At 33.6% G+C, this 27,734-nt stretch overlaps 1 protein-coding gene across 1 annotated transcript; it reads right to left on the bottom strand.

Moving 5' to 3' along the window:
- Positions 1-321: 321 nt before the first annotated feature.
- Positions 322-27,187, bottom strand: LOC149806758 (uncharacterized). Its single transcript, XM_089957192.1, has 23 exons — positions 27,042-27,187; positions 26,267-26,392; positions 25,474-25,722; positions 24,897-25,016; positions 24,361-24,483; positions 23,801-23,935; positions 22,709-22,825; positions 21,729-21,989; positions 21,002-21,262; positions 20,148-20,264; positions 19,403-19,657; positions 18,566-18,832; positions 17,935-18,048; positions 15,334-15,612; positions 13,993-14,028; positions 13,444-13,556; positions 8,865-8,929; positions 8,173-8,333; positions 7,806-7,914; positions 7,068-7,084; positions 6,491-6,618; positions 2,610-2,648; positions 322-1,833 (listed from the first exon to the last, which is right to left on the bottom strand). Exons 4-23 carry the CDS (start codon positions 25,000-25,002, stop codon positions 1,771-1,773), a joined length of 2,766 nt encoding a protein of 921 aa, XP_089813318.1. The 5' UTR covers positions 25,003-25,016; positions 25,474-25,722; positions 26,267-26,392; positions 27,042-27,187; the 3' UTR covers positions 322-1,770.
- Between the last annotated feature and the right edge of the window lie 547 nt (positions 27,188-27,734).

Raw genomic sequence — 27,734 nt, 5'->3', positions numbered from 1 at the left:
ATATATATGGCTTTTTATTGAAGAAATTTGTACTCTTTAAACGTTTACCATTTGTCCTAGTAGAAACAGGTGATGTATATTTAGTTCCTGGCAGTGATATTTCGTGATTCCTGTAGAAAACTGTTCTTAAAAAGGTAATACCTAAAATTTACTTCTTGTTGTTTAGAGCTTGCTATCGGGCATATTTGTGATGGTGCTTCCTCTTTAGTACTTAAACGTATACAATCATAACTTAATTTACAATGTGCAAATCCAGGTGGAGAGAGAGAGACAGAGAGGGAGAGGGAGAGAAAGGGAGGAGAAAGAAGTATGGACTATAGCTTATATGCAAAAAATGTTTACTGAAAACTACGACGTCACTTGCCATCCTTTAAATTAATATTAATTTCATAAAGTAATCTAAAAACGTAGGGACGAACAAATGGATGTATAAGCAGTGAGACGGTAAGTATGAGAATGAATTAATGTACAAGAAACGAGACAAATAAGAGAATTATGAAATATATGAATGCTCAAACAAAACTGAGAACAAACAAGAGAAAATTGATTAATAACTCCGGTGTACATTACAAGATTAATTGACATTACGTTTTAATATGGATTCTGTATTTTTATTATAAGTAACAATAAAACAATTCTCTTTCCTTGTCGACTCCGGATCCACACATTACATAAGTCACTAATCGCCCCCAACCAGACGACAGTAAATGTGTCTTCATTTACTCTTATCTTCAACAGCTGGTTGTTTATTTACTTTGCCACATCAACCTTTTATTGTATCCTTATACCTCGATATTGACATACGTTAGTCAAGCAGAAATAAAATTTGATTATAAACAAAAATGTAGTACAATCATTTACAGACAGTACTCAGGCAGAAATAACATTTGATTACAAACAAAAAAGCAGTACAATCATTTACAGACAGTACTCAGGCAGAAATAAAAGATGATTACAAACAAAGCAATACAATAATTACATACAGTACTCATGAAGAAATAAAATTTGATTACAAACAAAACAATGCAAATAAATATATACAGTATTCATGTAGAAATAAAGTTTGATTACAAAGCAATACAAATAATTGCATAAAGTACTCTTGTAGAAATAAAATTTGATTACAAACAAAGCAATACAAATAATTACATACCGTACTCATATAGTAATACCATTTGATTACAAACAAAACAATGCAAATAATTACATACAAATATATATCTGATAATAGAAAGAACTATCTCATCTTTCTTTCTACTAAAATTGACGAGTGCTCCTCTCGTTTACTCTCTATAAATTAGTAGAGTTGACAGCATAATAGAAAAGCTAATAAACACTTGAAAACTGTGCGCTCAGAAATGTTGACAGTTTCGGACATGTTGTATACTGTATAGGTACGGAATTCAAGAAAGTATAAAAGGTACAAATCTTACACTAATTCTTTTGTAAATATTTGAATGGAAGTGTTGTTCAAAATTTGTGCACGATAACATAATGTCTTACATGATCTAAATATGAACTTTTTCTCATTTATTGGTAGATAAGGGTTTATAGTTTGCATAGCAGGAGTGTAGACTTCACATTTCTAATGTACAATGTAATTCTGCAACAGATTTCTACTGAATTTGAATCAGTTACTCTCGTTTGTTTTGATCATCCGATATGGCAAGATAAACGAAATGTTGGACAATAATTATTGTTCAAAGGTATGATGAGTATCAAATATATTTTCTTTATTTCATTCTTTATGACTCCGCACCAGCGAAATTTTCAAGAAGCATCTACTCCGGGTCTGCTGTCCGAAGTCTCCTCTATTGAACTTTGGTATGTTACCTGAAACGTAAACATGATTTCACCTAATCAATCTTGCATATTACACTCTTTTTGAAAGATCAAGTTGAATAAAATATGAATAGTTTTAAACAGATCACTTTTTATTCATAGAAAAAAATGTCAATTGCGATCAACATTTTCTTTAAAACAATAGACCGTAATCATGTTACAACGTCAACTTATGTAATGCAATTCGATTGTAAAGCAGCAACAAATTCACTCAAAGATTTGTAAAGAAAGCATATAAGTAGTGTTTCTTTCCATTAACGCCACATAATATTGAATGTTTGTTTTCAGCCAAGCATGAGGAGAAGCATAATGAAAGATTATTTACTTCATCTATCGTTATATTTGCAAAGTTATTCAGTAAAGAAACAAACGACGCAGAAAGCACTCAACCATATATATATATATATATATATATATATATATATATATATATATATATATATATATATATATATATATATATATGTGTGTGTGTGTGTGTGTGTGTGTGTGTGTATTTTAAAAGTTTCCATAGTTTATACGAAAATATAAGTAACGTTTGCAACAATCTCTTGTATTTTGATATTCATTATTTGTTGTCAACTTCCTTGCCGCATTTAGTCTTACTAATACAATCTCTCTTTTGGAAAAACATGACATTGATGGCAGAGTGATGTAACTTTCATTTAATTTCAGGTTTTGTTTAAAAATTCCGTGCTACAAAATGTATTATTTGGACAGTTAGGAATTAAACTTGTGTTGAGTTATGTATCACAAGGCGCACTTACATTGTAAAAGGTGGAACTTGAACTCTTAAGTCTTCTTATCTGAAGCATAAAAAATACGAATACATTTTAAGGCTATTAGAACGTATCCTGCAATTTGATGTACTCCTATGCGTAGCTAAAAAGGAATATTTAGATGTGGAAATTTATGATAATTATACTATAAACGTGAAGACCACATTCAATTAAAGAAAATTTAATTGATTTAAATTTTCCCAAGGGAATTTTAACGATCTCAGAGCGAGAATGCAAGAAAAGAATATCGTCAAAAATATACACCTGAAATATTGTAACCTGTCTAGATCAGTGTTTGCTAATATATGCCCAGCCAAATTTACAGTCACTTGATTTTGTTAACAAAATGGTTCAATTTTATGTCGCTCAAAATACCCGATAGACAGAATAAGTGTCCCGAAAATACTATATTTTAATACGATGAATTATTTTCCATTGACTTCCTACAATCTTGTACGCTTTTGAAACATTAAGCACAGACACGACGGCACCTTTTATTACCAAGTATAAGGCATACACATTGTTGATAGCTCGAGCTAAATTTACCATACGTAAGCTGCTAAATACGTTTATATGCATGAGCTATCAATTTTACGCGACACACCTCAAGTGGCTAAGGCATCCGCCATTTTCCTGTGACAGCTGATTAGAAACACGGTGTTGCCAATGCTGCATTAATATGGTTAATTCGCATGATACATCATATTTAACTTGCGATAACGGTGCAAAAACGTTCATTTGGACTTTGCATTGCAGCCCATTGATAACCATACCTCTTGTTGTCGGTGTAAAATCTATTCTGTTACAAAATCTTCGTCAAAGCTTACATAAATATTATAGGCAGTTGGCTAGCTGATCGCGAAAACAGTTGATATAAATTGTCACCTGTCTGTATATACGAAGACATGTCACGACAAATATACTCTCATAAGAAGAAATCTGGATAGTCAATGTCTGTTTAATGATCCATTCAGCATAGTGGCACGATTATTATACTTGCTTAAATCATGTACAGCACATAAACACAGAAAGATGATATCCTAAGTAAAATTTCTGAGTTAAGTACCTGTCCAAGGATACACAAAGACAGCAGGCATATGCTAGTATGGATCGAACCCACGTCACACTAAGCAAAGACTCAAGTACTAATTCCAAAATCAGCTTTCCATTTGGAAAATAGAAAATGTGACAGTATTTGTCATACAAACAATAAAAATACAACAATAAAATCATCAACAATGTTTAACTCTGCCTGCATTGCACCGTTCACTTTCTTTTAATTCTGCTTGTTCCCTTGTAACAGTTTGCCTCTCTGACCCAGTACCGATGGAGGTGTGAGTATAGAAATCTTCAAGTAATTCATTCGTTGGGTCACCACTATTAGAAATAGTAATTTCAGACATATACGTGCTAATTGAAATTGCCAAATATATATTTCATTGTGTATGGCAAACAACAGCACAGAATATACTGTTGGTGGTGCTTTATTCTTACTAAACAAAAGATTTTATTGCATCAATTACAGATGAAAAAACAAATTGTAGCTATAATTCTGCTTTTTAGCAAATAAAATATATGACCAACTGTTATTCTTAAACAAAACATTAGGCAGAATTAATCCTGTTTAAAAAGAGGTATGTGTAGTCAATAAAGTTAGAACAAAAGTCATTTGATTTATTTGTGTGTATCATATTGATATCATTATTATTATTGAATTTTATGAGACTGGAGTTTTATTTATACTACTTAAAATGTTTAATTGATCAGTGTTGAGCTGACATTATTATTTTATTGTTTTCCGTTCTGATGCCTGTAATTAGACATTACATGTTGTGTAGCCTAGAAATCTCGGAATTATAGCCACATAAAGTGGAGGTCAATAGTATAAGAGATTAGTGGCTCATACACATTTTTTTAAAAGAAATCGTGTTATGTTTATTGTCATAATTTCAAAAGGCATGTTTGAGACTTTTCACAACAATTAGGTCGAGATCAATCAGAGATATGGGCTGGTTTTTCAGTTAATGACACATAAATAGCTGTAGGTTATATGGCGCAAGCAGTGGCTAGTACAATCAAGTACATCGCTCAGAGGACACACCTGCACATCAACCCAGGGTGGTCTGAACAGATATTGAACTCCACTTCTTAGATTAGGAGTTTAACACATCACCACTGAACCATCACGGTTCTCTCTACAACAATTGTATATATTGGTTTCTCCACTGCTGTGACAGACCAGTACAGGACGGATGATTTGCGACTTATTTAACCATAACAAGAATCTAGTCCTGGATGGTCGAATGCAGGACACAAATACGTGCACACTCTCAAAGTCCTGAACAAACTTAAATTGTAGTCCCTCAAAAACAGTCCCGATAATATGTATCTAAATGAATTTTTAGCCATGCATTTTGATCTAATCAATTATGGTTGAATTGTCTTACGTGGTTGGTCTGTGTTTAATCAGCTCAAAAGGTTTAATGCCATGGCAACCAACGAGGCTTCATTGCCCTACCCACGGACACACTGTGGGAGAAGATCAAGGCTGAATATTGTTTCTTGTACTTAATATCTCTTAATACCTTAACCATAGTTTTAATTACAAGAAAGCGAAAATTCAGAATTTTCTTGCATTGTATAGCTGGAGATCATTAAGCCATGCTTATAGTCAACGAATGAAAACTTTTTAATCAGTTAGTTAGTATATAAATAAAATATAAATCCAGTACAGGCTGCAATAAATAATAATAAATTCGAGGATCATGAAATAAAGCGAAAGAGTTTTGTATTTTCAGACTTGTTCGCATCAATCTAACCCAAGGCTTCGAAACATTTTACAATAAAATAAAAAAAAATCAGCACAGACAAAACAATATACATACCTTACATTTGGACCTGTGATATGATTCTGTCATTTCTCCTATACCTGCTTACACAGACATGAAAATTGTATCTGGTTTCTTAGACATGCGTTGACTGAGAAATATTCTGACACAAACGTCGACATAATTATCTCCAACGTGACAGCATTTCCCCGAGTTTAAATATCCATCTTTGCAAATGCTCTATTTTTATGGCAACTTGCGTCTTTTGTGCGATTGAACATCGAGTAAATAGTTGGAAGAAGAGTCGAATCTAGGCAATGTCGCTGTGTATGTCGAGTTGACTGTCGAAAGGTTCATTTTAGCGGAACACGTGATAAGTTGCCAAATTGATCTTTCGATTTGCGTATGGTCAATTACTTCCCAATAATAACTTTAAAGATGTTTGAAAGTGGTATCAGTTCTGACTAAATGTGGGTATCCATAGCAGTTATGTTTTGTTCTCTTACTGTTCCATTACATATGTATTAATTCATCCATAAATGTAAAATGTTTTCGTATAATTGAAAAGATTAGGAAATGCTATGCAAATTTCTCGAGTAAAGACAGCATTTGCATTCACTAAAGCATAATGACAAGGGGCAGTCAGAAATCATTAAACTGACTATTTTTTGTAATGCGTAAACCACCGGATCACACTATGACCTGGCATGAGTTATTAGCCAAGCAGAAGCTGTTCGTCGAGTTTTCATGCCAGGAACACAAGGTGTATCTTTTAGGATATACGTCCGAGCGTTGATCTGTTTAGTGAAATCTTTGCACCTTCTGATAAAATAGGAGCTTCTACCATCTTGCCATCGAATACCTTTAGGTTTTTCCTTGAACAATATGACATCCATGTCCTTTAACAATGTTTCCACAAAAATACGACATGAATTGTGTTTTTGAATTCAGCTTATTTACATATGCCGAGAGTATGTTAACTTCCTAGAAATTAGTCACATAACATATAACATAGCAATTATAACTATTATAATCACAAACCTTGCCCCTTTGTGTGATAATCAACTCTTCTATTCTCTGCCTCTTCACATAAACTATAACCAGGAGGCAGACAATTGCACAGGCTAACAATGGAATGCCTACACCGAGTCCAACCAAAACTTCACCATCTGAAAAGCAAAATTAGAAGAAAGACATTCAAGAATGTTAGTAACATTAGTAGATGTTTGCTCCATTAACAATTATAATTAACAAAAAGGCTTATATTTTCTATTGCAATTAAAAAGTTGTCTTTAGCCAAGGTTTATACAACAATCATGTAGAAAATGCTTCACGTTTTAAGATATAACGACTTTTAACAGAAGATAACAATATTTTTGATGTAACAGGAGCAAATGACGGAAATGTGCACATAAGCAGGCATGTCAATGCACTTCTAAGATAAATGATGCAGCAACAAGTGAAACTGTAAGAGGAGCTGTAATTCAGAAAAGTGTTAGTTTTGGTAATGTCTATATAAGTTTTGGTAATACCTATATGAACGACTAAGTCAAATGACTTTCGCTTAAGAAAAAGTTCCTTTCATCTACCATTCAATTTTAAAAATATATTGCATTACCTTCAGTCGGGATGATCCTGAAGGAGAAAAATGTAAACAACGTCGTTCATTTTAACGTGAATTACCAAATCAAGTATATAAATAATAACGCAGATTTTGATTGTAAGTAAATAACAAATTAATGTCATCAATTCAAATTACTGTGTACTTAAACTACTTTGTATCTATTCCTGCCCAAAAAATGGAATGGATAGTGTGTGACGATTTAAATGTGTTATCCACTATAGTTTCTTACAATTCTCACCCTACATTGTGTAATACTTTTTTAGCATCAGTTGCAATAAAAAAAGCAATAAAGACAAGTACATTTATTATATATCGCTTACATAAATAGATTTTCGACGTACACTGTTTTCGCAATCCAAACGTTATACTTTCCATGAGTAAAATGACTGGGCGAAAAGAATTGATCAATTAAATTTTGAATATTGTAAGTCTTCCCTGAGTTATAGTCTCTAAACCTACATCTTAACGAACAACCTGAGATTATTATTAACAAAACATAAACATCTAAACTTGTTCATACGTTTGTATGTAGAAGAACCCCACAGTGTTCTTAAAGACCACAGGGATAGAGTTTTTAAATATATTGCTGTGTTACACATTTATTAAGTTCTGGCAAAATATATTACATAACAGAAATGAGGAGTGAAATAAACAGTAGAAAGACAAGAGACATGAAATGCATTAAGAGTAACAAGAGATTTAAAGAAACAAATATTAGAAACGACAACCTACTTGCATTTGGGTTTGGTGTCTTCTACAACACATTGGTGGGAAGAAGGGCACACTCCAGCTACTGATTGGTATATGTTACAGAGATTCGATGATTCACCACTTGGCGGAACTGATGCAAGAATTAACTAAAGATTATGTAAAACGATCAAAGTAGAGTGTGCTTGTCTTGGTAAATGAATGATTTAAGTATAATTTCTATACCGTTTTCGAGGCCAATAAAGCCATGAAGATTTATAGTTTTATTGAATGTATACAAACTATAACATTATAAATAATTTTCACATATATTGCACTTAAATACAATTATCATGGGTTTAATGGTAATTATTGCCCACAAGCTTCAAACATGTATGTCTGATGTATGTACCTTGCTGTCCCTGAACAACCAAGGTTTGCGCTGTGTATTCGTGTCCATTGATAAGTAGTGGTTCACCGGCTGCAAGTTTCAAAGTAGTGTTGACAAAACTTATAACGGTTTCATCAGTGTTTTGAAATACAGTTCTGTAATCAACAATCAGACTTCCACGTCTGAAACAGATGTAATATGCCAATATGTAAAGATGCAAAGTACTACAACATATTAAATGAAAATGAGAAAATGACATGATATGTTCGTTTGTTTTCTGTCTGGGAAGGTTTTCGTATAGGTTGTTGTCATTGTTTCTGTGATACGTTTGAAGATACAAAAGTATAAACGCATTCTAAATTAAAAAATTAAAACTTTATCGGATCTTATATATATATATATATATATATATATATATATATATATATATATATATATATATATATATATATATATATATATATATATATATATAACCTCACACAAATATATTTTTAAAATCTCTTTTGCACGTATTCTCAATTAACACTGTATCGGATCTTATACATATATATTTGAAAATAACATGTTGTTTCAAGGAAACAGTGGTCTTTTTCCCTGAGGTTTTAAATATGTCCAAACCATGAAAAACTGGTACTTAATAAACTCATTAAAGTATTTCGATATTATTGGTAAAATCTAACCAATCAGGAACAATATATGGTTATGCTCACCTTGTTGAAATGTTGTGTATGGACACATAAGCACTTCCCATGGAAGCTCTGTACGTTTCATCCAGCTGTGATTGACAATAAAACAAAGATTATCCATGACAATGGTGATGATATTACGAAACACTTTACAAATTACTCATACTTTGCTATAAACAGATCTTACCGAACTTCCGCTTTCTTAGCTCAAACAGAACTAAGCCTTTTTTCATAAGTAGCCTTATATACACTTCCACCGCGTGATCATTTCACTTTACTTCTTGCTACGTTTTAATTTATTGCATACATACGTTGGTCAATTAAAATATTTTAGAACCTGTAAAGTATACACCTGATTGAAAAAGTAAGTGATAGCACTTAATGAGAAGCAAATATGAAATATCGCACAGAAGGAAAATAATAATGCTTTCACAGTTAAAGAGGAATAAACAAAGGGGCAGCTTGATAAGGATCTAAGTGCCTAAGGATGGATTTAAACAGCAATGAATCAGTCTTAAGAACATGATCAGCTTTGATAATTCTAAGAAACGGATTGCATGGAGGGATGTGCATGCATGTAATTTGCATGCACATGGATGGACATGTGATCCGTCAGGAGCAAAAGATCCCAAATAAACTTACTGTACGTACCTCGGAATCCCATGCTATTTCAGACACGATGCATTCAAGGAAACACGGCACAAACCAAGAAGTAAAAGCAAACTGTACATTAACAAGCACCCGAGGATAACATCCACAAGAATGACTCATGTATTTGACATACTTCAAATATTGTTCTGCTGAGGTCTATCCTATCAGATATGGTTATACGACAAGTAAGGTCTTAATCCACCATACTGTCTTTACAACAGGGTCCAAAGTTGCAGCACGAATGGAAAGAGCTCTAGTGCTATGAGAACCAAATGGACGCATCAATTCCTGCTTCTTTCATATCCACTATAAAGGTCATCTAGCAACTGTACTCCTAGCAATCACTTTGAAAAGAATGTACATACTTTTCACTGTCCTTCCCCAGATCCCCGATGGAAATAAGTTTCTAAATTTTCAGGTTTCAAATATGGATAGTGTCTTATCCTGAGAAGCAGAAAGAGTCGATTATGATAAACGTGTACCAGGCTAAACTAGTTTCAAATGTTCTCTTCTAGATCAAATCTGATGAAATACTAATGTCAATAACGTTAACACATGCAAACACTTGCACCACTTACCACTTACCATTACATCATGTTTAGATAATGACCAAATATTGAGCCATTTGTGTGAAAGAAATGACCGCAACGAAATAAGTTTCAAAATGCTCAAGAGGTTTCTAAAATCCCATATCATTGTACACCTCCGTAAGCCTGGTATATGAGTAAAAGCTCTCAAAAATCTGTTTACATGTACATCGCTAACACGATCTTCATTATTTTCAGTTGGATCGATGCGTCTTGGCTGAACACTGTAAACCAGTTTTGGATATGTCCAGCAGTGTATCCTAGATAATCTTCTCCCCGAAACAAGGAATACACTGGCATAGAGTCATGATATGCATTTACGCAGCAAAGCTATCTAAATAAAACTACAGCTTGCCTCCTCAACTGTTGCTTGTGTGAAACCTGATATAAGGTCACAAGGATACGAAGCATCTGAAAAATGTACGACTACCGAGCAATTAGCATATCCCTCTGTCAATGAAACATTCATGCTTAAAGAATTAAGAAAATAATATCACACAAAACAATTTTCGTGATTAAAACACATGCATGGCTAGCAACGTGGCAAGAAACAGAGTATTAAGCAGCTTATCGGTTTGTTGAAATCAGTGTAGCAGTGTTTATAAACAACAGAAATGTCAGCATTTAATTTGTCCACTTTGATAGGGTGATTGTGCATTGCGCTTAACCCTGATCAGACTATCAGGCTTTTCTCTCATCAAAATATGTGTAATTTTAATTTATTCTCTCAGTGATTCCCATCTTTAGCAATTTAATAATTTCTGTTTTAATCAAAACAGTCTTTGTTTCAGAAAGTAATGTTATTTGGAGATGATATTTAGACTGGATTGCTATCAAGTTTGAGTTAACAACATTTATTAGATGGTACCTTCTCTCATTGTCCAGCACATAAAGAACTTTACAAATGAAAGAAAATTTCTGGTGTATTGTGTAATAGTAAAGAAAACGAAACTGTGCATATGATAAGAAAAACTGTTACGATTTGTGTGCAAAGGAAGGTCACTCCGTTTATTCCTGCGTATTACTGGATAATGATGTAATCTAATTAGACATGGTTGATATTGAAGTAGTCCAGATATGGCCAACATCACCAATAAAATGATTTTGCACCTTTGACATTGATATTTCTTTCACCATTTGCAACATAAAACGTCGCTGATCTTACTTTTGCATTAATTTAGCGTCTGCAATATCCTTGGTTTTAAAAGCCTAGATATTTAATATTTTGGGACCCGCAAGAAGATTGACAACGAACATGGGGATAATTTTTATTAGATCTTTCCGTTTTTGCGACACGTCGCGAAACCGGAGCGAACGTATCTGCATGGTATCTGCAGCCTCGGTAAGCATCTCATTTATATTTGTAGGTATAATATTATTTTTGTTTTGCAATAGTTCATCCTTTAGCCAAAGATGCTTCCCTAAACCTTACATCATTGTTAGCTCAAATCTTTTGCAAAAGTGTTCTTTTCAAGTCTTTAAATTTATATTCACGGCAGTTGTCCTCAAACCAGCAATGACGACCTCGGGAAACTCTCCGAAATGGGTGCCGTATATCTTACCTGCATATCATACAAATCGAAAGGCTCTTTCACTGAGTCATTTCCTTTGTTAAATCGCTTAGTCCGTTTTTCGAAATCATCCAATACGGTATTGCCAGCATCGCTTCTTGATGAATGTTTCTGTCTCCTCGAGACTTTTGTTCCCGTGACAGTTCCTCAAACCTCGTCGTGTCTCTTGGGGATTTGGCACTACAGTTGTCAACTTTTCACCTCAGGTTCCATATAATGGCTGAGAAATTTGGCAGCAATTCCCGATGATGGTTCCACATCACTGGAGTATGGACTGTTTGTCGTTCTGCTGGGCTCCTATTGTTTTCTAGTGTCAGGTTTTCTCTTGTAACCTATCGCGAGAATTCAGAGCAAGGTGCCCAGTCACGTGGTACACCAGTCGTTCAGACCGACCGTAAAGTAGAACATATACTGTGTCTGCAAACTCCAATATTGTCCTCGATTTAGATGCCACTTCAGCGGTATCGTTTTGTATTATTATTCCAAACTGGGAACCTTTGTCTGAGACCCTGGCAAGGTTTCGCAGATAAATCGTCGCCTTCATGTATTACTGTGGCGAAGACGTCCCAAAAACGATTGAGACATTTTAAACATTGGAAAATGACAGATCTCCATTGAATTATGTCATGCAAAATGAAAACTTCGTTCAAACCATAATACTATATAATCTCCAAGTACTGAACAGTAGACTCTGGTCTACATCACTGACTCATCATGTGGATATTTTCATCTCCGGAGACCCAGGGTCACTTACAGGGGAGATGAAATGATTTTTATGGCGGCGGCATTAATTGCAACTTTTATAACCAAAACGAGCTCAATTAACGTTTTCTTCAGAACATAAAAAACTATACGCATGCTTAGCATTTGGTTTGATTAAAGCATTCCCCTTCCACTTAGGATACATATGCGCAGAAAGACCACTTGGCTAAATTGATGGGTAGATTCGGTAGATACATAATGTATAAATGATAATGAGCGATACATGAGAGATACAATAAATTGAGAAAATAGAGAACATGTAATTTATTAGCTGCATCGTTGTATCGTTCTTTAAGAGACGATTTTGGCCGGTCAAAACATATCAGTCAAGTGTCGAAATTCTTGTACTACTACACATTGATTCGCTTGAACATATTTGTTTGTATGAATTTCAACGCATAAAATTACTTCACACCAATACAACTTTGAACAGTAATTATTCTAACTAAAAATGTCCTTAATAGTCGAGATTTATTTTGTCTACGTACTATTACAATCCGCATCGTTTGATTATTCATATTTGTCCACAACATTTATGTCTGCTTACGTCTCTGTTAGTTTGCTACGCGCATCAGATGATGAATTAGACACAGTTCGACCAACATGAGAATCAACCATTGATTAACACAGGTAAATTATTAGTACACTGGTCAGTTATGTATAGCGATGTGCGTGCATTGTGCATGGTGGAGTTAGCGATGCAGCCGCACAATTCATTCATTCTGCCTGCATTGCAATATCTATCACCTAATGGAACATACCTTTGTTAATTGTCCTCCACTTTACGTAGAACTGACAGGTCAATAAAACTCAGGTGATAATCGATTTTATATTAACTTGAGGAAATACTGACTACACCAGAGCTGCTTTTACGAATAATTGGTTAAAAGACCAGTAACGAGTAGAATTTTTTTTTAAAGTTAAAAGCACCAATATTTATACTTTAACATTTTGTTATATATATATATATATATATATATATATATATATATATATATATATATATATATATATATATATGTTCAAACTTACTGCATGTTTTATAGCTGATTCGTATCTTTGGTAGATTTCTGGAACGTTGACGTTGATAGAGTCTGAAATGTCCATGTCAAAGGTCACAGTGCTCTCGATGGCTTTCTGTCCAGCTGAGAAACAACAGGAAGCTTTGTATTCTGTTTATATTTTTCAATACAACTTAACTCACCTTTTTGAGTTATTTGTATATAGTTGTAAAGGGAACAAGACGGGCAAATACATCATAGAAAAATTATAAAATATGGAAAATATTTATTCCTTTAGCAGTATGTTGCACATCTGGTCAAACGACTATGTGTAGTAAATGTTACATTGATAGCCATTTAAAACTTGAAAGAAAACAAATTTAATAGAAACCTCTGTCCACGTCTGGAAGACGGGAATCCTCGAAAATGTATGTTATTTCAAACTTACGTATATCAGGCACAGGTGTAAAATGTATGTTATCTCAAACTTACGTATATCAGGCACAGGTGTAAAATGTATGTTATTTCAAAATTACGTATATCAGGCACAGGTGTAAAATGTATGTTATCTCAAACTTACGTATATCAGGCACAGGCGTAGTAATATTTGGAACATCTGAAAGTGCAGGAAAACAATTTAATCAGTTCGTGCTAAACTCAGTTTTAAAATCTCTCATCCTCTTGAAATAATTAAACGTGTTAATTCATTTTTTTTTATATGTGCATATCACATTAGTAATGTCTTATTTGGATAAATGTAGAACATGCTTATCATGAACCAAATAACATGCTTGCCTATCACGTCGACCTTTCTGGAGGCCAATGTGCAATACATTTTGGACACTTCGATGTGAATCTTTCATTTTATTACATACCCATTTATTCCCACTGGAGTAATATAGCTTTCGATACAAATGTTCAATCCGTATTTCTGTGTCAGACACTGATATTCGAATTATTAGGACCCTTCTTTGACGTCCGCACCTAAATATTGTTAGACGCAGTAAATTAAAATGTTACAAATAAAATGTATCTTTGCATTTCATTCATACAGCAAAGCCAAAATATTTAGAAAGTGTATAAAAGGTGTACACAGTAAACACACAACCACACTCCAGTTTTGTACTGAGTCGGGGAAATAGCCCGTTTATTATGCCTTGGGAATAAGTCCAGCCCTGCTGGCATCGGCGTATCTATACTTATATATAAAATTCGTGTTTTTAGCCGAGTCAAAACAATACAAGTAACCAGGTTTGTGTATATAAAGTAATACTTGTTTGATTCTCTTCACGGAAATCAATACAAAATACGCATACGGATAAAGTGTATATGTGGAACGAATAATCGAAATATGACACAACTTAAAATTGCAAATCAATGAAAAAGGTGTTTCAGCAAATGTAATTAAGCCACAACGTGGATGAAATGGAAGATATTTATTACAGACTTTTACATTTCAAATGTGTTATATAATCGGAAGTGTTGTAATGAAAATTGTTTCAGTTGCTAAACAATATTAGCTGTTATATAATACAAATGGGTTTAGGACATCGTTATGATCAGAATTTCCCTTATCCATGGCGATTTTGTGAACCTTATGATCATTGCAATTCATTTACATTTTAGTGCATTTTAATTGACTTAAATGAAAAATGGGTATAAATACGTTAGTTTTTTCTTTAGTCAATGTATGTAGTATTGACTATTACTTTTAGCTACCTACTCTGTGATGGAACCAAAGTGCAATGACAAACTTTGCTGGAAATTTCGTGAACTTAACGGTAAAACCTACCTTTAAACATCAATGGTCAATGACTGGGGTAAAAAAGCTGAAATTTACTGTAACATAATTATAATAAGAAAACAAATTATTCGAGAGATGTTTGCGGTTTGAATTGACGTAGTTAAATGCGAATCATACCTTTTTCGCAGATATTGTCCTTTCCGCTTTTATAGCCCCTGAGACAAGGACAGCTATGTCCACCCAGAAAGTTGTAGCAACCGGAATTCTCTTTTCCTTCACAAACTCCAGGTTTCAGAATGCATTCATCTTCATCCTCGCTACAGTCACCTTTCCACCCCGTTTTACATATACATTTTCCATCTGTCGCATTACATGTCTGGTTAGAATCCTTCGCATTTTTAGAGCTGCAATTGCATGCCTTTTGGCAGTCCTGACCAAATGTGTTATTGGAGCATTCTTAAAAGAAAGGTATGAAAGGACTGTAATATGTAAACAAATGCATCTAATTTATCCGTTGTAAGCAATAGCATATTATTGATTCTAATACAACGTTTGCGTCAACAATGCAGCAGGTATATCCACAAGCTTAAAAGGTATATATATATATATATATATATATATATATATATATATATATATATATATATATATATATATATATATATATATATATCGTTTGAATTTTTATTTTTTATTTTTTTAGGGTTTGAGAGGTAGTTTTGCCTCGTACTATTTTTTTTTGTTGTTGTTAGGTTTGGTTTTGTGTAATCTTTCACATCCATTGTGAAAAAATACAACATTAAAACGAGTATATATATCCCGCCATATTATAAAGGTATTGAACTTATTGGGCACCCAGCACGTGCAGTACTTACCAACGGGAAAGTTCATATAAATAGGAAACTTTGCCGTACATGCTTAAATAGCAAATTCATTAAGAAATAGATCTGAGATAATACTGTTTCATTCAGACAAGTTCTTTCTGTACAATGTTATCTTCTTTTATGTCTGTCATTTAAAATAAAAATTACCCTTGATAGTGTAATCTTCATTCCAACAGCTTTGTAAACAAATCCTCTTGCACTATTTACAAATAATGGAAAATGTACACAACTATAGAAGGATTCGCTTATATGAAACAATAAATAGGAATAGAAAGTGTTTATTGAAGTTAGAGCTCTGCACTAAGCGATTAAAACAAGCACGAGTGGCCAGAATCCTCTATACCGTCCACCACCTTAAGAGAATATATTATTATCATGCTTTATAATCATATATATACAAAGACAAAAAGTATTTGAGCAAAAGTGAATTTGGAAAATGACTAAAATTTACTAGTACTAAAATTAAGAACGAAAATGTGAATTAACCCGACTCAATATAAAAGAAATCCGTATATATATATATATATATATATATATATATATATATATATATATATATATATATATATATATAAAGATCTTCCCCATATCGGAATACAAGAATTGTCTCTCTAAAACGTACAAATAATTATTTTTCAAAAAAGAAGGAAAGAAGGAAGAAAAAATAGGGATCGGGTTCATATTTATGTTGTTTGATGACTTCGAAGTTGTAAATGGCGTTGAACGCCTGTGTCATTCAGCCATGTAGATGGTTGTAGATACATGTATTTCACCAGAGAAATATTGCTCAATGACAATAATTGTTTTGTTCCTTTTACTTTTCTCGCTCTTGCAGATTCGAGGCTTGTTCAAACACAGTTGGCAAGGCGTAATTTATCGGAAAAACAGATTAATTTTTTAAAAAAAGAAACAACGTTGGACAGATACTAATCAAGTGCTGCCACCTGCAATATTTCAAAGCAAATCATCTTTGGATCAAACCTACTTGTTTACGTGTTTTTGAACAACGAGTATAAAGATTATGATCCAGATTAACCCTTTTAAGTTGAATCGTTTAAAGGTCATAGTTTAGAGAGGAATTAACTTCAAAAATAGTTTTTTCAGTATTTGTTAATATTGATGGATGTTCATATTACCGTCAAGTTTGAAGCCGCAAGTGTTGAAAGGAGGATTGCTATACTTATGCGACTTTTACGGCTCTGCTCGTCTTTGCCTTAATGTGGAATAATGCCATTCTTGCATTAAATTGCACTGTACTTTTTTGAAAATATACAGCCTCTTGGATTACAATTTTTATTTTTCATTACACAAATTCCTACAACAAACATCGGGCATCATGTAAAGGGTCTTTATATAGACGTAAATAGACCGCTCCGATAAACTAAAGTAGTTAGAGCATCCGCCTCAGAAGCGGGAAAACGTGGGTTCGAACCTCGACCGAGTCACACTAAATACTATACAAATTGTACTAGCTGCTGCCTCGCTTGGCTCTCAGCTTTAAAAGGTTAGTACTAGGACTGATCGGACTGGTGTCAGGATAATGTGACTGGTGGGACATGCTACTACACGTCTGCGGCATGATACCCCAGTGCTAGATACCTCTATAAACTGCCACCATGCATCTATCGCAACGATATGACTGAATCATTGATAAAACTACTTTGAAATCCAAATCGAACACACACACACATACACACACAAATTGACGTAAATGATGTGAAACTTTATGCTTCCTTCTTATCCACTAAATTGATCAGCATGCCAAATATCTTTTATTATTATCGAACCTTTTCTAATAAGTGATTGAACGAAGAAAAACAATAGTTTGCGAAAATCGTGTGTATCAAAACGTTTTCTCAGAAATCGTTTATTTGCCGACGTTCTAGAGACAAACCTTTAGTACAATTCTTGGCTTCCCAACCAGCTGCACAATGACAAACATAGGAGCCATAAACGTTTTGGCAAGTACCGTTGTTTTCACATGGACTGTCTAAGCATTCGTCAACATCTGCAAGAAAGGAACACAAAAATCAAATGCAAGACCAAAATAAGCCGAAATTGCACCTTACAGCGTATGCTTCCAGACTTAAGGAGCAACAATTTGACATATAGTTGCTAATGTTCACAGAGAACCGAGATTTAATTTTTTGGTCTTTTTTCAGATATGGCAGTTTCTAGACATCGTTCCAAATATGTAAAGCATAAATGAAATTGATTTCAAACATTGATTTAATAATAAAATTAAGTACTCCAAACCCCGATTATTCCAAGTTGAAAACTTTTATTTTTTGTTTATTTAGGCATGGTCAGTGACTTTTTCTTTTCATAAAACCTATAGTTAACCGATTAAATTGAATAGGGATTAAAATTTAGGAAACTATTTTAAGCATGTGATAGGAGCAAACAAACATACGAACATTGAAAGACAACTAGTCCAAGAAAGAACTCTTGATACAGAATGCTAAATAAGTGGACATAATATGCAATTGGGTTGATCTTTACCAAAATATTTCCCCCAACGATACCTATTAAACAAGTGCGGTCATCCTTCGCTATGATGCAGACACATTCAAATCCACCCAATGTGTTCAAGCATTGTTTAGTTGGATCACTGGAGCAAATTTCTGGGTCTTCACACTCGTTTCGGTCAACACTACAATTTCCTTGCCACCCAAATTTGCATATACATTTGCCGGTTTCGTGGTCACACGATTGTTCAACGCTCATACTGTTGGTCTTGTCGCATCTGCATGTCTTGTTGCAATTTTCTCCGTACCTGTTGCCCGAGCATGCTGAAGAAATGGAATGGTCAACTTAGATAACGATAGAATTGGTTGTAGTAATTAACGAAGTAGCAGATGCCCAGCAAATCATTTAAGAAGAAAATATAATCAAAACAATACAAATAAGCATAAATATATAATGCCAGAGTAGAGATAAAAGATGCATGGAACCTTGAGGAGAAATTCAACTTGGATATAAGAATATTATCTATTTAAACACATGCTTGTGTAATTCATTAACCTTTAAATAGGATTGTGTCGCTATTCTAGACTATCGAATTTGTATTCATGACGTTTTTTAAACTTATAATAAGAGTTACTAGCATTGTCCAATAAATTGTGTCTCCTAAAAACATTAAGTTTAACACGACTAGCAAAACAAATGGTTTTGCAAAATAAATTGATGCCACACATTTGTTCGCTTTGTGGACACTTTTAGTTTGCAGTTTTAAAGCCATTTTAAATCTACACTGACATGAATAGTTTAGCGACAGTGCATATGGTTACTGACATAAAGGACTGTTGAGTTTAATACGTCACGGGCCGTTGAATATAATGTTTAACAAATAAATATCTTACGTTCACAACCGCTTGATCCATTTTGTGTATAACCAGGATTACACAAACACGAGAAACTTCCAATGCTATTAACACAGTGCGAGTTTTTCGGGCAAACATCTGGAACTAAGCATTCGTCTGTATCCAGACTACAGTCTATACCCGTCCAGTTACCAAAACACAGACATCCCGTGGACTTGCTACAACCCAAACTGTTTGTCACATTACAGCTGCAATCCTTCATGCATCCGATGCCCCAGTGGCCACTTTCACACTCTGTCAAAAGAGAACGTTCAGTGAACACTATTAAATGGATGTCAGAACTGCACATTTTTGCGAGATTGGTTCGACGCATCTAACTTGCAGTTTGAAAATTTTTAAAATATTTTCAACTGAATGTAAACATATTGTAATATTGCTCTAATTGGAAATACAACTTCAGACCAAAAAAGTTGCTATTCTTGACATTATGTGTCATCTTTAACATTGATGTTCAAATGTGTTCAACTATTTGAGGTATATGGAGTGAACGATTTCTTCCAAGCTGCCTTAATGTTCCTTTTATGGACGAGTCTACGCCTTCGTGCATTAGTATTTGCAATGTCCATGTAAGCAAATAGTCGGAAGATGAGGTTAGGTTTATTATGCATGCGTTTAATGCAGAATCCCTTAACGCTGATAGGTTAATAAGATATTGATGTTTCTCTTATTACAGGTTTGCGATTTTGACCTCACGTGATAATTGTGACTTAATTTTACTTCTTACCCGTACACGTAACCCCATCTCCTTTGAATCCAGAGGCACAAGCGCAATGGAATGATCCGAGGGTGTTTTCGCACGCTTGACTGCAATTATCTATTCCTTCCAAACACTCATCGATATCTGCAATTTATTGTTAGATTTTTTATATAAAAAAGAAACCTTTATTTTAGACATATTGTGATTGTCCGTCAATGTACCACCAAAATTCATTAGTTAAATATATTAGTTCTTGTTTCATTACGTCCATTGGAGGAAGGATGTTTTTAATTATTTTAATATCGCCAGAACGTTTCAACAAAGCTTGAACTGCTACCATTATGTCTTTCATTTGGCACCATGCATTCATACACACTTTACAAGTCTGGCATTTTATAACGTTTATGTGCTTGTTCATTTCAACGATCTCGTCGCTACTCTTTTATCGCATGTCACTCAACATCTTCCTAAATATACCGATTGGTAAATCTATTAGAAAAAAACTTTATTTCCAAAGTCTAAATATTCATACAGTTGCCTTTGTTTATCTGATTTCATACGAATCAGCGGTAGTACTTACAGTATCACGTTTGATTTGAAAATGTTTACTGTAACATTTGAATAAACTTCCATGTAACAAGACACACACACACACACACATACGCACTAGCACGCAAACACACACACACATACACACACACATATATATATATATATATATATATATATATATATATATATATATATATATATATATATATATATATATATATATATATATATATATATACAGAGAGAGAGAGAGAGAGCCCATGAAAGATGATTCAGATTAACTTTAAGTTTTAAGTGGAAATTGACTCATCTAAAAACAGTATACATACCTTGGCATTCTAGTTTATCTTTTATACGATACCCCTCGTTACATAAACATACAAAGGACCCGTGTGTATTGCTACATCTCGTATTCGGTTTACTGCAAGCAGTGGGACTTTCACATTCGTCCATATCCTGCGTACAGTTAGTGCCTTGCCAGCCGTCACGGCAGATGCATGTTCCGTTAACATTATTACACTCCTTAGTATTCTTCAAGAAGCACGTGCACTCGTTGGCACAATCATTGCCATAGTGTTTCCCATCACATGCTGTAAAAATTTTAAATTGAGACTAATGGTTCTATTCCAGTGGCCTGTCAACAATGTTTCATTAATCTTGTCGTATATAATGGCATATAAATTGAACATAAGAAAAGTTTCTTCCCATTTGATTCATTACTGCACTAATTGTTTATGAAACATTATATCTTGCCAACCTAAAGCCATGAACATAAGTATGTACGAAGTGGAAAGGTTATTAGTCTGTCTGCCGACATTCAATATCGTTAAAACAGCACTACTTTAATTTATATTTAAACATTCGTCATCACAAAGTTGTGTTTTATCTATACCAATAGATAATGAAATGGATGAAGATTTGATGAATAAAACTAATACAATGCGATCATCAAAGGGATCTTAACCGCATAACGTTGCCAAGGGCTTTACTTCTACCTTATCTGGCGATTCTTTCGGTGGATGACAAATAGATGCTTATTCTCATATGGTTACTTGCCTTCGCATTTTCCAGACTCCGTCTTTATGTATCCCATCGTGCATATACATTCTTTTGATCCTTTAGTGTTGTTACATTGGGAATATTTTGGACAGCCTCCATTGTGCTCCTCGCATTCATTGACATCTAATTCACATTTGACACCGGTAAACCCCTCATGGCACGTACAGTTACCCGTTCTCTTGTCACATTTGACCGTATTTTCGGGAATGCAAGAACACGACAAATTGCAATTTGGACCAAATGTTCCTTCTGTACAGCCTGAAAGGTCAAAGGGAACCATTAAAATCTGAGGAAAAATATTAAGACAGCTGACATCCAAATTATACAGCAGAAGAGCAGAAACATAAATCAAACTGTACAGTAAGTTTCCTTTAAACATATTAAAGTAGTATCCTAGACTTATTTTTGCAATATCTTTTATTTTATTTTGCACATACATGCCTAATGCGTCTCGAAGAGACAAATTTAAATTTTCTTCTTTGTAAGTCGTGGTAAATAATATAAAGGCGTGGCATTAGTTTTGTTTACGAGAAAAAGTTTGAGAAAAAAGCACTTAATATGTGCAAGATGAAGAGAAAGTTATTTTGGGAGTTAAGACCTATTTTAGTTGTATTCTCAGTAAAGATAGAAATAATGTTTGAAAACTACTAACTATGCCAGATAAAGAAAAGATGATATTTGTCTTACTGAAATTTCAAATTGAACAAAACAAGGACCATATTGCCTAAATAAATTAACGTCAGTGAACTATCGGTTCTGGGACAACGGTACTCATTGAATATGATGTAATTATACCGTAAAAATCCGGTTAAACTAGATAAATATCTCACATTGATAATGCATAAGGTGACTACTTTATAACACACGCATCATTACTCATATATATATATATATATATATATATATATATATATATATATATATATATATATATATATATAGAGCAACATCAAGAGTTTGTCCAAAGGAATACATACCGATACATGTAACTCCATCGGATGCTAGCTTCTTTCCCAAATAACAACCACACTCATACGTTCCATTTGTATTCGTGCAATTCGATTCACAAAGAGAGCTTTTACATTCGTCGATATCTGAAATATTTTGTTTTGTGAAAACAAAACACAAAGACTAATTTTTTTCTTCAGATTAAGGAACATAATATTAGCAAAACAAAGATGTTCATGACGTCATATTATCAGAGAGTATCTGCATACTATTTTAATTCTTGGTTAGTTTAGAGTATAGATATTGGGTTAGTTATAAGACAAATACAGCCTCTGGGAGAGAGAGAATTACTGATGATAATATTCAACTGTCGCTTCACCCAAATAAAAATATCACACTTTCAGATAAACATATTTATTCAAAGATATTTATTTTTAAAAATCATGCTAGATAATAATTGAATTTCGATAGGTTCGATTTAATGATTGAAAAAAATGTCATGAATTTGTATTAACACCAATAATGTCATTAAAATATTATTTCAAAATGACCGATGAGGTAGTTTCTCTGGCATATGATCGAATAGGCCTTAGCTCGTTTCGATGACTGTACAGTGTACAAGATTGATATCCCACATTACCGTACCAAAGGAATCAAACTTAGTAAACATAATATTGCCTGAAAACAATAACATGGAAATGGACCCCTAGATTGTAAAGCTGGGTCATTACAGAAACAAGATCACTGATATATCAAAACGCATACAGACATAAAAATAAAGTTGAAAGTAAACCGATACATATAAACTATTCAAAATCCTCGGTTAGTTCGGATGGGCTGCATTACACTAGATTATAAGGAGATATTTTGTTTCTGTTTTCTTTTAAGAATAATCAACGTCTATTAATTTTGCTCCACATGGCCAAATATCTTTCTAGTGCAAATTAAACATTCCATTACATACCGAAATAAGGTAATGCAAGTATAAACCCGTTCATGATTTGAAAATATCCTCAAACTATAACTAACAGGCGCGTTGAATTAGTGAATCACGTGACTTACTGCTTTAGTGCAAATGTAAGTGACCAGCTACTACATATTCTTCAAACCTTGAAACAAACCTTCACATCTTGTATTGTTTATGTCAAATCTGTATCCTTTATTGCAGTAGCATTGACTCTGGCCGTTCACAACTGTACATTGGGCATTCTTCGCTGAACAAAAGGTTGTGTCATTCGTCTGACAAACTGTCTCAGCTGCGGTATCAACGTGAAAGTTGGCAACTTAAGCAATTTAGTTTTAAAAGTTTCACATAGAAATAAAATAACATTGAAAGCTGAATGCAAAATTAGTTAGGCTTCAGTAAACAAAGCTTTCTAAATCTAACAATATTCTAACTTGCTCAATGACAAAATGCGAATAAATCGGATTTTTATTTGCAATGTTATTAACTTTAAGAAACAAAATTCAACTATAATTAAATTATTTTCTCAATCATCATAAGATAAACCAGATTTGGTTTTACAATCGTTCTTAATAAATTTATCCTAATATTTCCTTTCTATTTATTAGATGCATACATTCAAGAATCTATATAAGTATAAATTTACAAAGTAAACTTGAAAACGTAACTTTATATGCAGATCTCGACATCGTTTTTAGATAATCAGAATGTACTTACGGATACATGTCCGCTTGTCTGTTATGTTAAGCTTAAATCCAGCTCTACACGTACATCTATAACCGCCAATTGTATTTGCACATTCGTCCGAACAGTCGTTCCTACCCAAACATTCATTTATATCTGAAAACAATCGGCACATTTAATAAAATATCATGCAAAGAGAGATATAGAAACGAAGAGATATATACAGCGGGAACAATTAGTAAGACATTGTTTGGATGAGCTCAGATAAAGGATATTTTCTTCTTCTCTTACTTTCTCTAAATATTTGCCTTTATCGGCGGAAGGTATATATATATATATATATATATATATATATATATATATATATATATATATATATATATATATATATATATATATATATATATATATATGTATAGAGAGAGAGAGAGAGAGAGAGAGAGAGATTAAATATCTAACTGCTTTATTTACCACCCTTTTATGTTGTAAATCGGTTCTAAAAAATCAGTTTCGATAACCGTTACACTTTAAAATCCATGAATAAAATATGTTTAAGTTTCAGTGCATACCGTGACATTTCGTTCCGTTTTGCATATAACCTTCTTTACACGTGCATACATAGCTACCCGCTGTATTGATGCAGTGCTGTTCACAATCATTCTGTCTGCTGTCCATACATTCGTCAATATCTGCAAACAAAGTTCATTTAATTTGTCTAGGTATTCACCATACAATTCAGGTGTTATATTTACACAAACGTATCGATAGATAATATCCAAGCCTTCGACACAATCAAGGTTTATTATATGATTTAAAATCTAAGGTGTGAAGGTTTTTCATGAATTAAAATGCATAACTCAAGTCGTTTATTTCCAGGACTTAGAGCTGCATGATGTTAACATAACAATTTTCACATTCATCCCTTGATTCATAGACAAGACCAATGATTCATTTTGAGAAACAGCAATTTCTTAAGGAAAAGCAATACCTTTCCGGTACATTAATTATGGTCTATATATTCCAAATACGCATGATCGGAAATAAATGTATCTTATATATATATAAACATCTGTTAAATTATTCGGGTAAATTTTAATTAAATAACCAGGTAGCTAAAAGATAGTATATAATATATATTCTCCTCACCTGTACAATCATTGCTATACTGTATGAAACCAGGTTTGCATGTACATTGGTACGATCCAAATGTATTGACACAAACTGTGTTTTGACCGACGCAGTGACTGTAACTGCATTCATCTATATCAACGTTGCACTGCTTGCCTATCCAACCAGTTCTACAAACACAACCGCTTACTGGATCACATGCTTCTGCTCCGACTCCACAATTGCATTCGAGGGTGCAGTTTGGTCCATAATGAAATCCATCGCAGGCTAGATAAAGAAAAAATGACTTACAGCGGTACATAGTTCAGTATCAGTATGTGTCTGCCTGACTATGTCTTAAAAGTATTTATTTTTCAGTCTAAAGATACTTGCAATTACGCTGTTCGTCAGCTCGCATATGATTCATACATGTAGTAAGGCATGCACTGATGAATGTAATAAAAATAAGAACTGATGAATGGGTAGGTAAATATATAGCATATACAGTCATTTGAATTTTGATTCTTCATTTCCTTTGCATGCTTGTTAATGAGATATATCACTTCCTCGGAATGCCTTTGGATGCATTAAAAAAGATTAAGCTGAAAAGATATATATATCGCATATATCATCGCATTTAATAACACGATAATATGGTAAAACACTGTATCTAGTCGACTTCACCTTTTCGACCACCTAAAGTGCAATAAGAATGGAGTCCTGTTATTGCCAAAACACATTTCATTTTGATCGACTGCTTAGAACATTAGTGAATATGAGTCTGAAATGTCTTAAGATGCTTGCTAGCTACAACATTCATGATAGAAATTACCTATGCATGTTCTTCCATCATTGTCAAGTTTAAAACCATCGATACAGGAACAGATGTATCCCCCTTCAATATTAAAGCACTTTTGATTGCAGCCATTCAATGTTAGATGGTCACATTCATTGATATCTGGAATATAATATACAATTATTTTACTTTATTAATCATTAGTACCAGTTACAGAGAAAAAGACATGTATTTTTACACAACGTACACAATTAGAAAGCAAAAAGATGGAAGGCACGGGTGGACTGACAGACTGATGGACAAATAAAGTTCTAATGTTCAGAACAAATAGACAGACAATTCGAGCAATATAATGTATGACTGAAGCACATAAAGCATCTCGAGCATTCTGTGGACAAAAAATAAATGATTTAGTCAGAAGTTAATATCTATTAACACGCATGGTACTCAAAAGAAACAGCATATTTAAGATACCAATATTAGATCCGTTCGAAGCTGCAAAGGAATACATAAAATCGATGTAAACGCCCATCCTTGTAATATCAGAGTTATCAAACACACACACACACACACACACACACACACACACACACATATATATATATATATATATATATATATATATATATATATATATATATATATATATATATATATATATATATATATATATATATATATATATATATGTGTGTGTGTGTGTGTGTGTGTGTGTGTGTGTGTGTGTGTGTGTGTGTGTGTGTGTGTGTGAATGTGTGTGTGTGTGCGTGTGTGTGTGAATGTGTGTGTGTGCGTGTGTGTGATACATTACCTATGCAGGTTTGATTATCCGCTCCCAATCTATAACCCTTGTTACAGGAACATGAGACTCCCCCGTCGTGCACAAGACAAATATCACTACAATTTAAAGTTTTGTATCTTCGACAAGGATCTTCCACTGCAAAGGTATCAAAAGTGGGATGTCATTTAGGAACATAAATACCTTTACGATTTTTCTACTGTAGTACATCAATAAATTACGACTAGACCATATTTCGCCATACTCTGACACGATATAAGTATCAATACACCATAATCAAGGAGTTCAATGATAATATGTGTTTTATTTGTGTAAATCTGGAACACAGCATCTCCTAGCACAATAGCGAAGCTGCGAAGCCACCTATCACTTTCGACACACTGCACGCTAACCTATTCACAGTCTTTGGATAGAGATCAACAACATGGGAGAGTAAGACACTTCGATGATCTCTTTTAGAAATAGTCTTTTGTGGTTAGCACGTTCTGCGTCAGCGTGAGATAACATCAAAACATTTTATCGCATCTTTAAACACTGCAGCTCAAGACCACAACACTCTTAATTTTTTTAAAATATATTTCGCAAACATGGTAACTCCACTGAGCACACCTGCGAAAAAAGTGAGTTAAGAATATCGTGCATAACTCACCAAGTGACTATGTAGCTGCTGTTATCATTAAATTTTCAAATACGGTTGCTTACGAG

Source organism: Sinohyriopsis cumingii, chromosome 1 (assembly GCF_028554795.1).
Source record: "Sinohyriopsis cumingii isolate HCF-2022 chromosome 1, ASM2855479v2, whole genome shotgun sequence".
In the NCBI taxonomy this organism is placed as follows: domain Eukaryota; kingdom Metazoa; phylum Mollusca; class Bivalvia; order Unionida; family Unionidae; genus Sinohyriopsis; species Sinohyriopsis cumingii.
The sequence above is the reverse complement of the archived record's forward strand: the minus strand, read 5'-3'. Positions and strand labels throughout refer to the sequence as shown.

Coding starts and splice junctions, on each gene's coding strand:
- LOC149806758 (XM_089957192.1), bottom strand. CDS start 25,002: ATGGACAGCAGACAGAATGATTGTGAACAGCACTGCATCAATACAGCG. Junction 18,833..19,402: donor TGGATCAAGCGGTTGTGAAC/GTAAGATATTTA, acceptor CCATTTCTTCAG/CATGCTCGGGCAACAGGTAC. Junction 13,557..13,992: donor TACGCCTGTGCCTGATATAC/GTAAGTTTGAGA, acceptor GTTGTTTCTCAG/CTGGACAGAAAGCCATCGAG.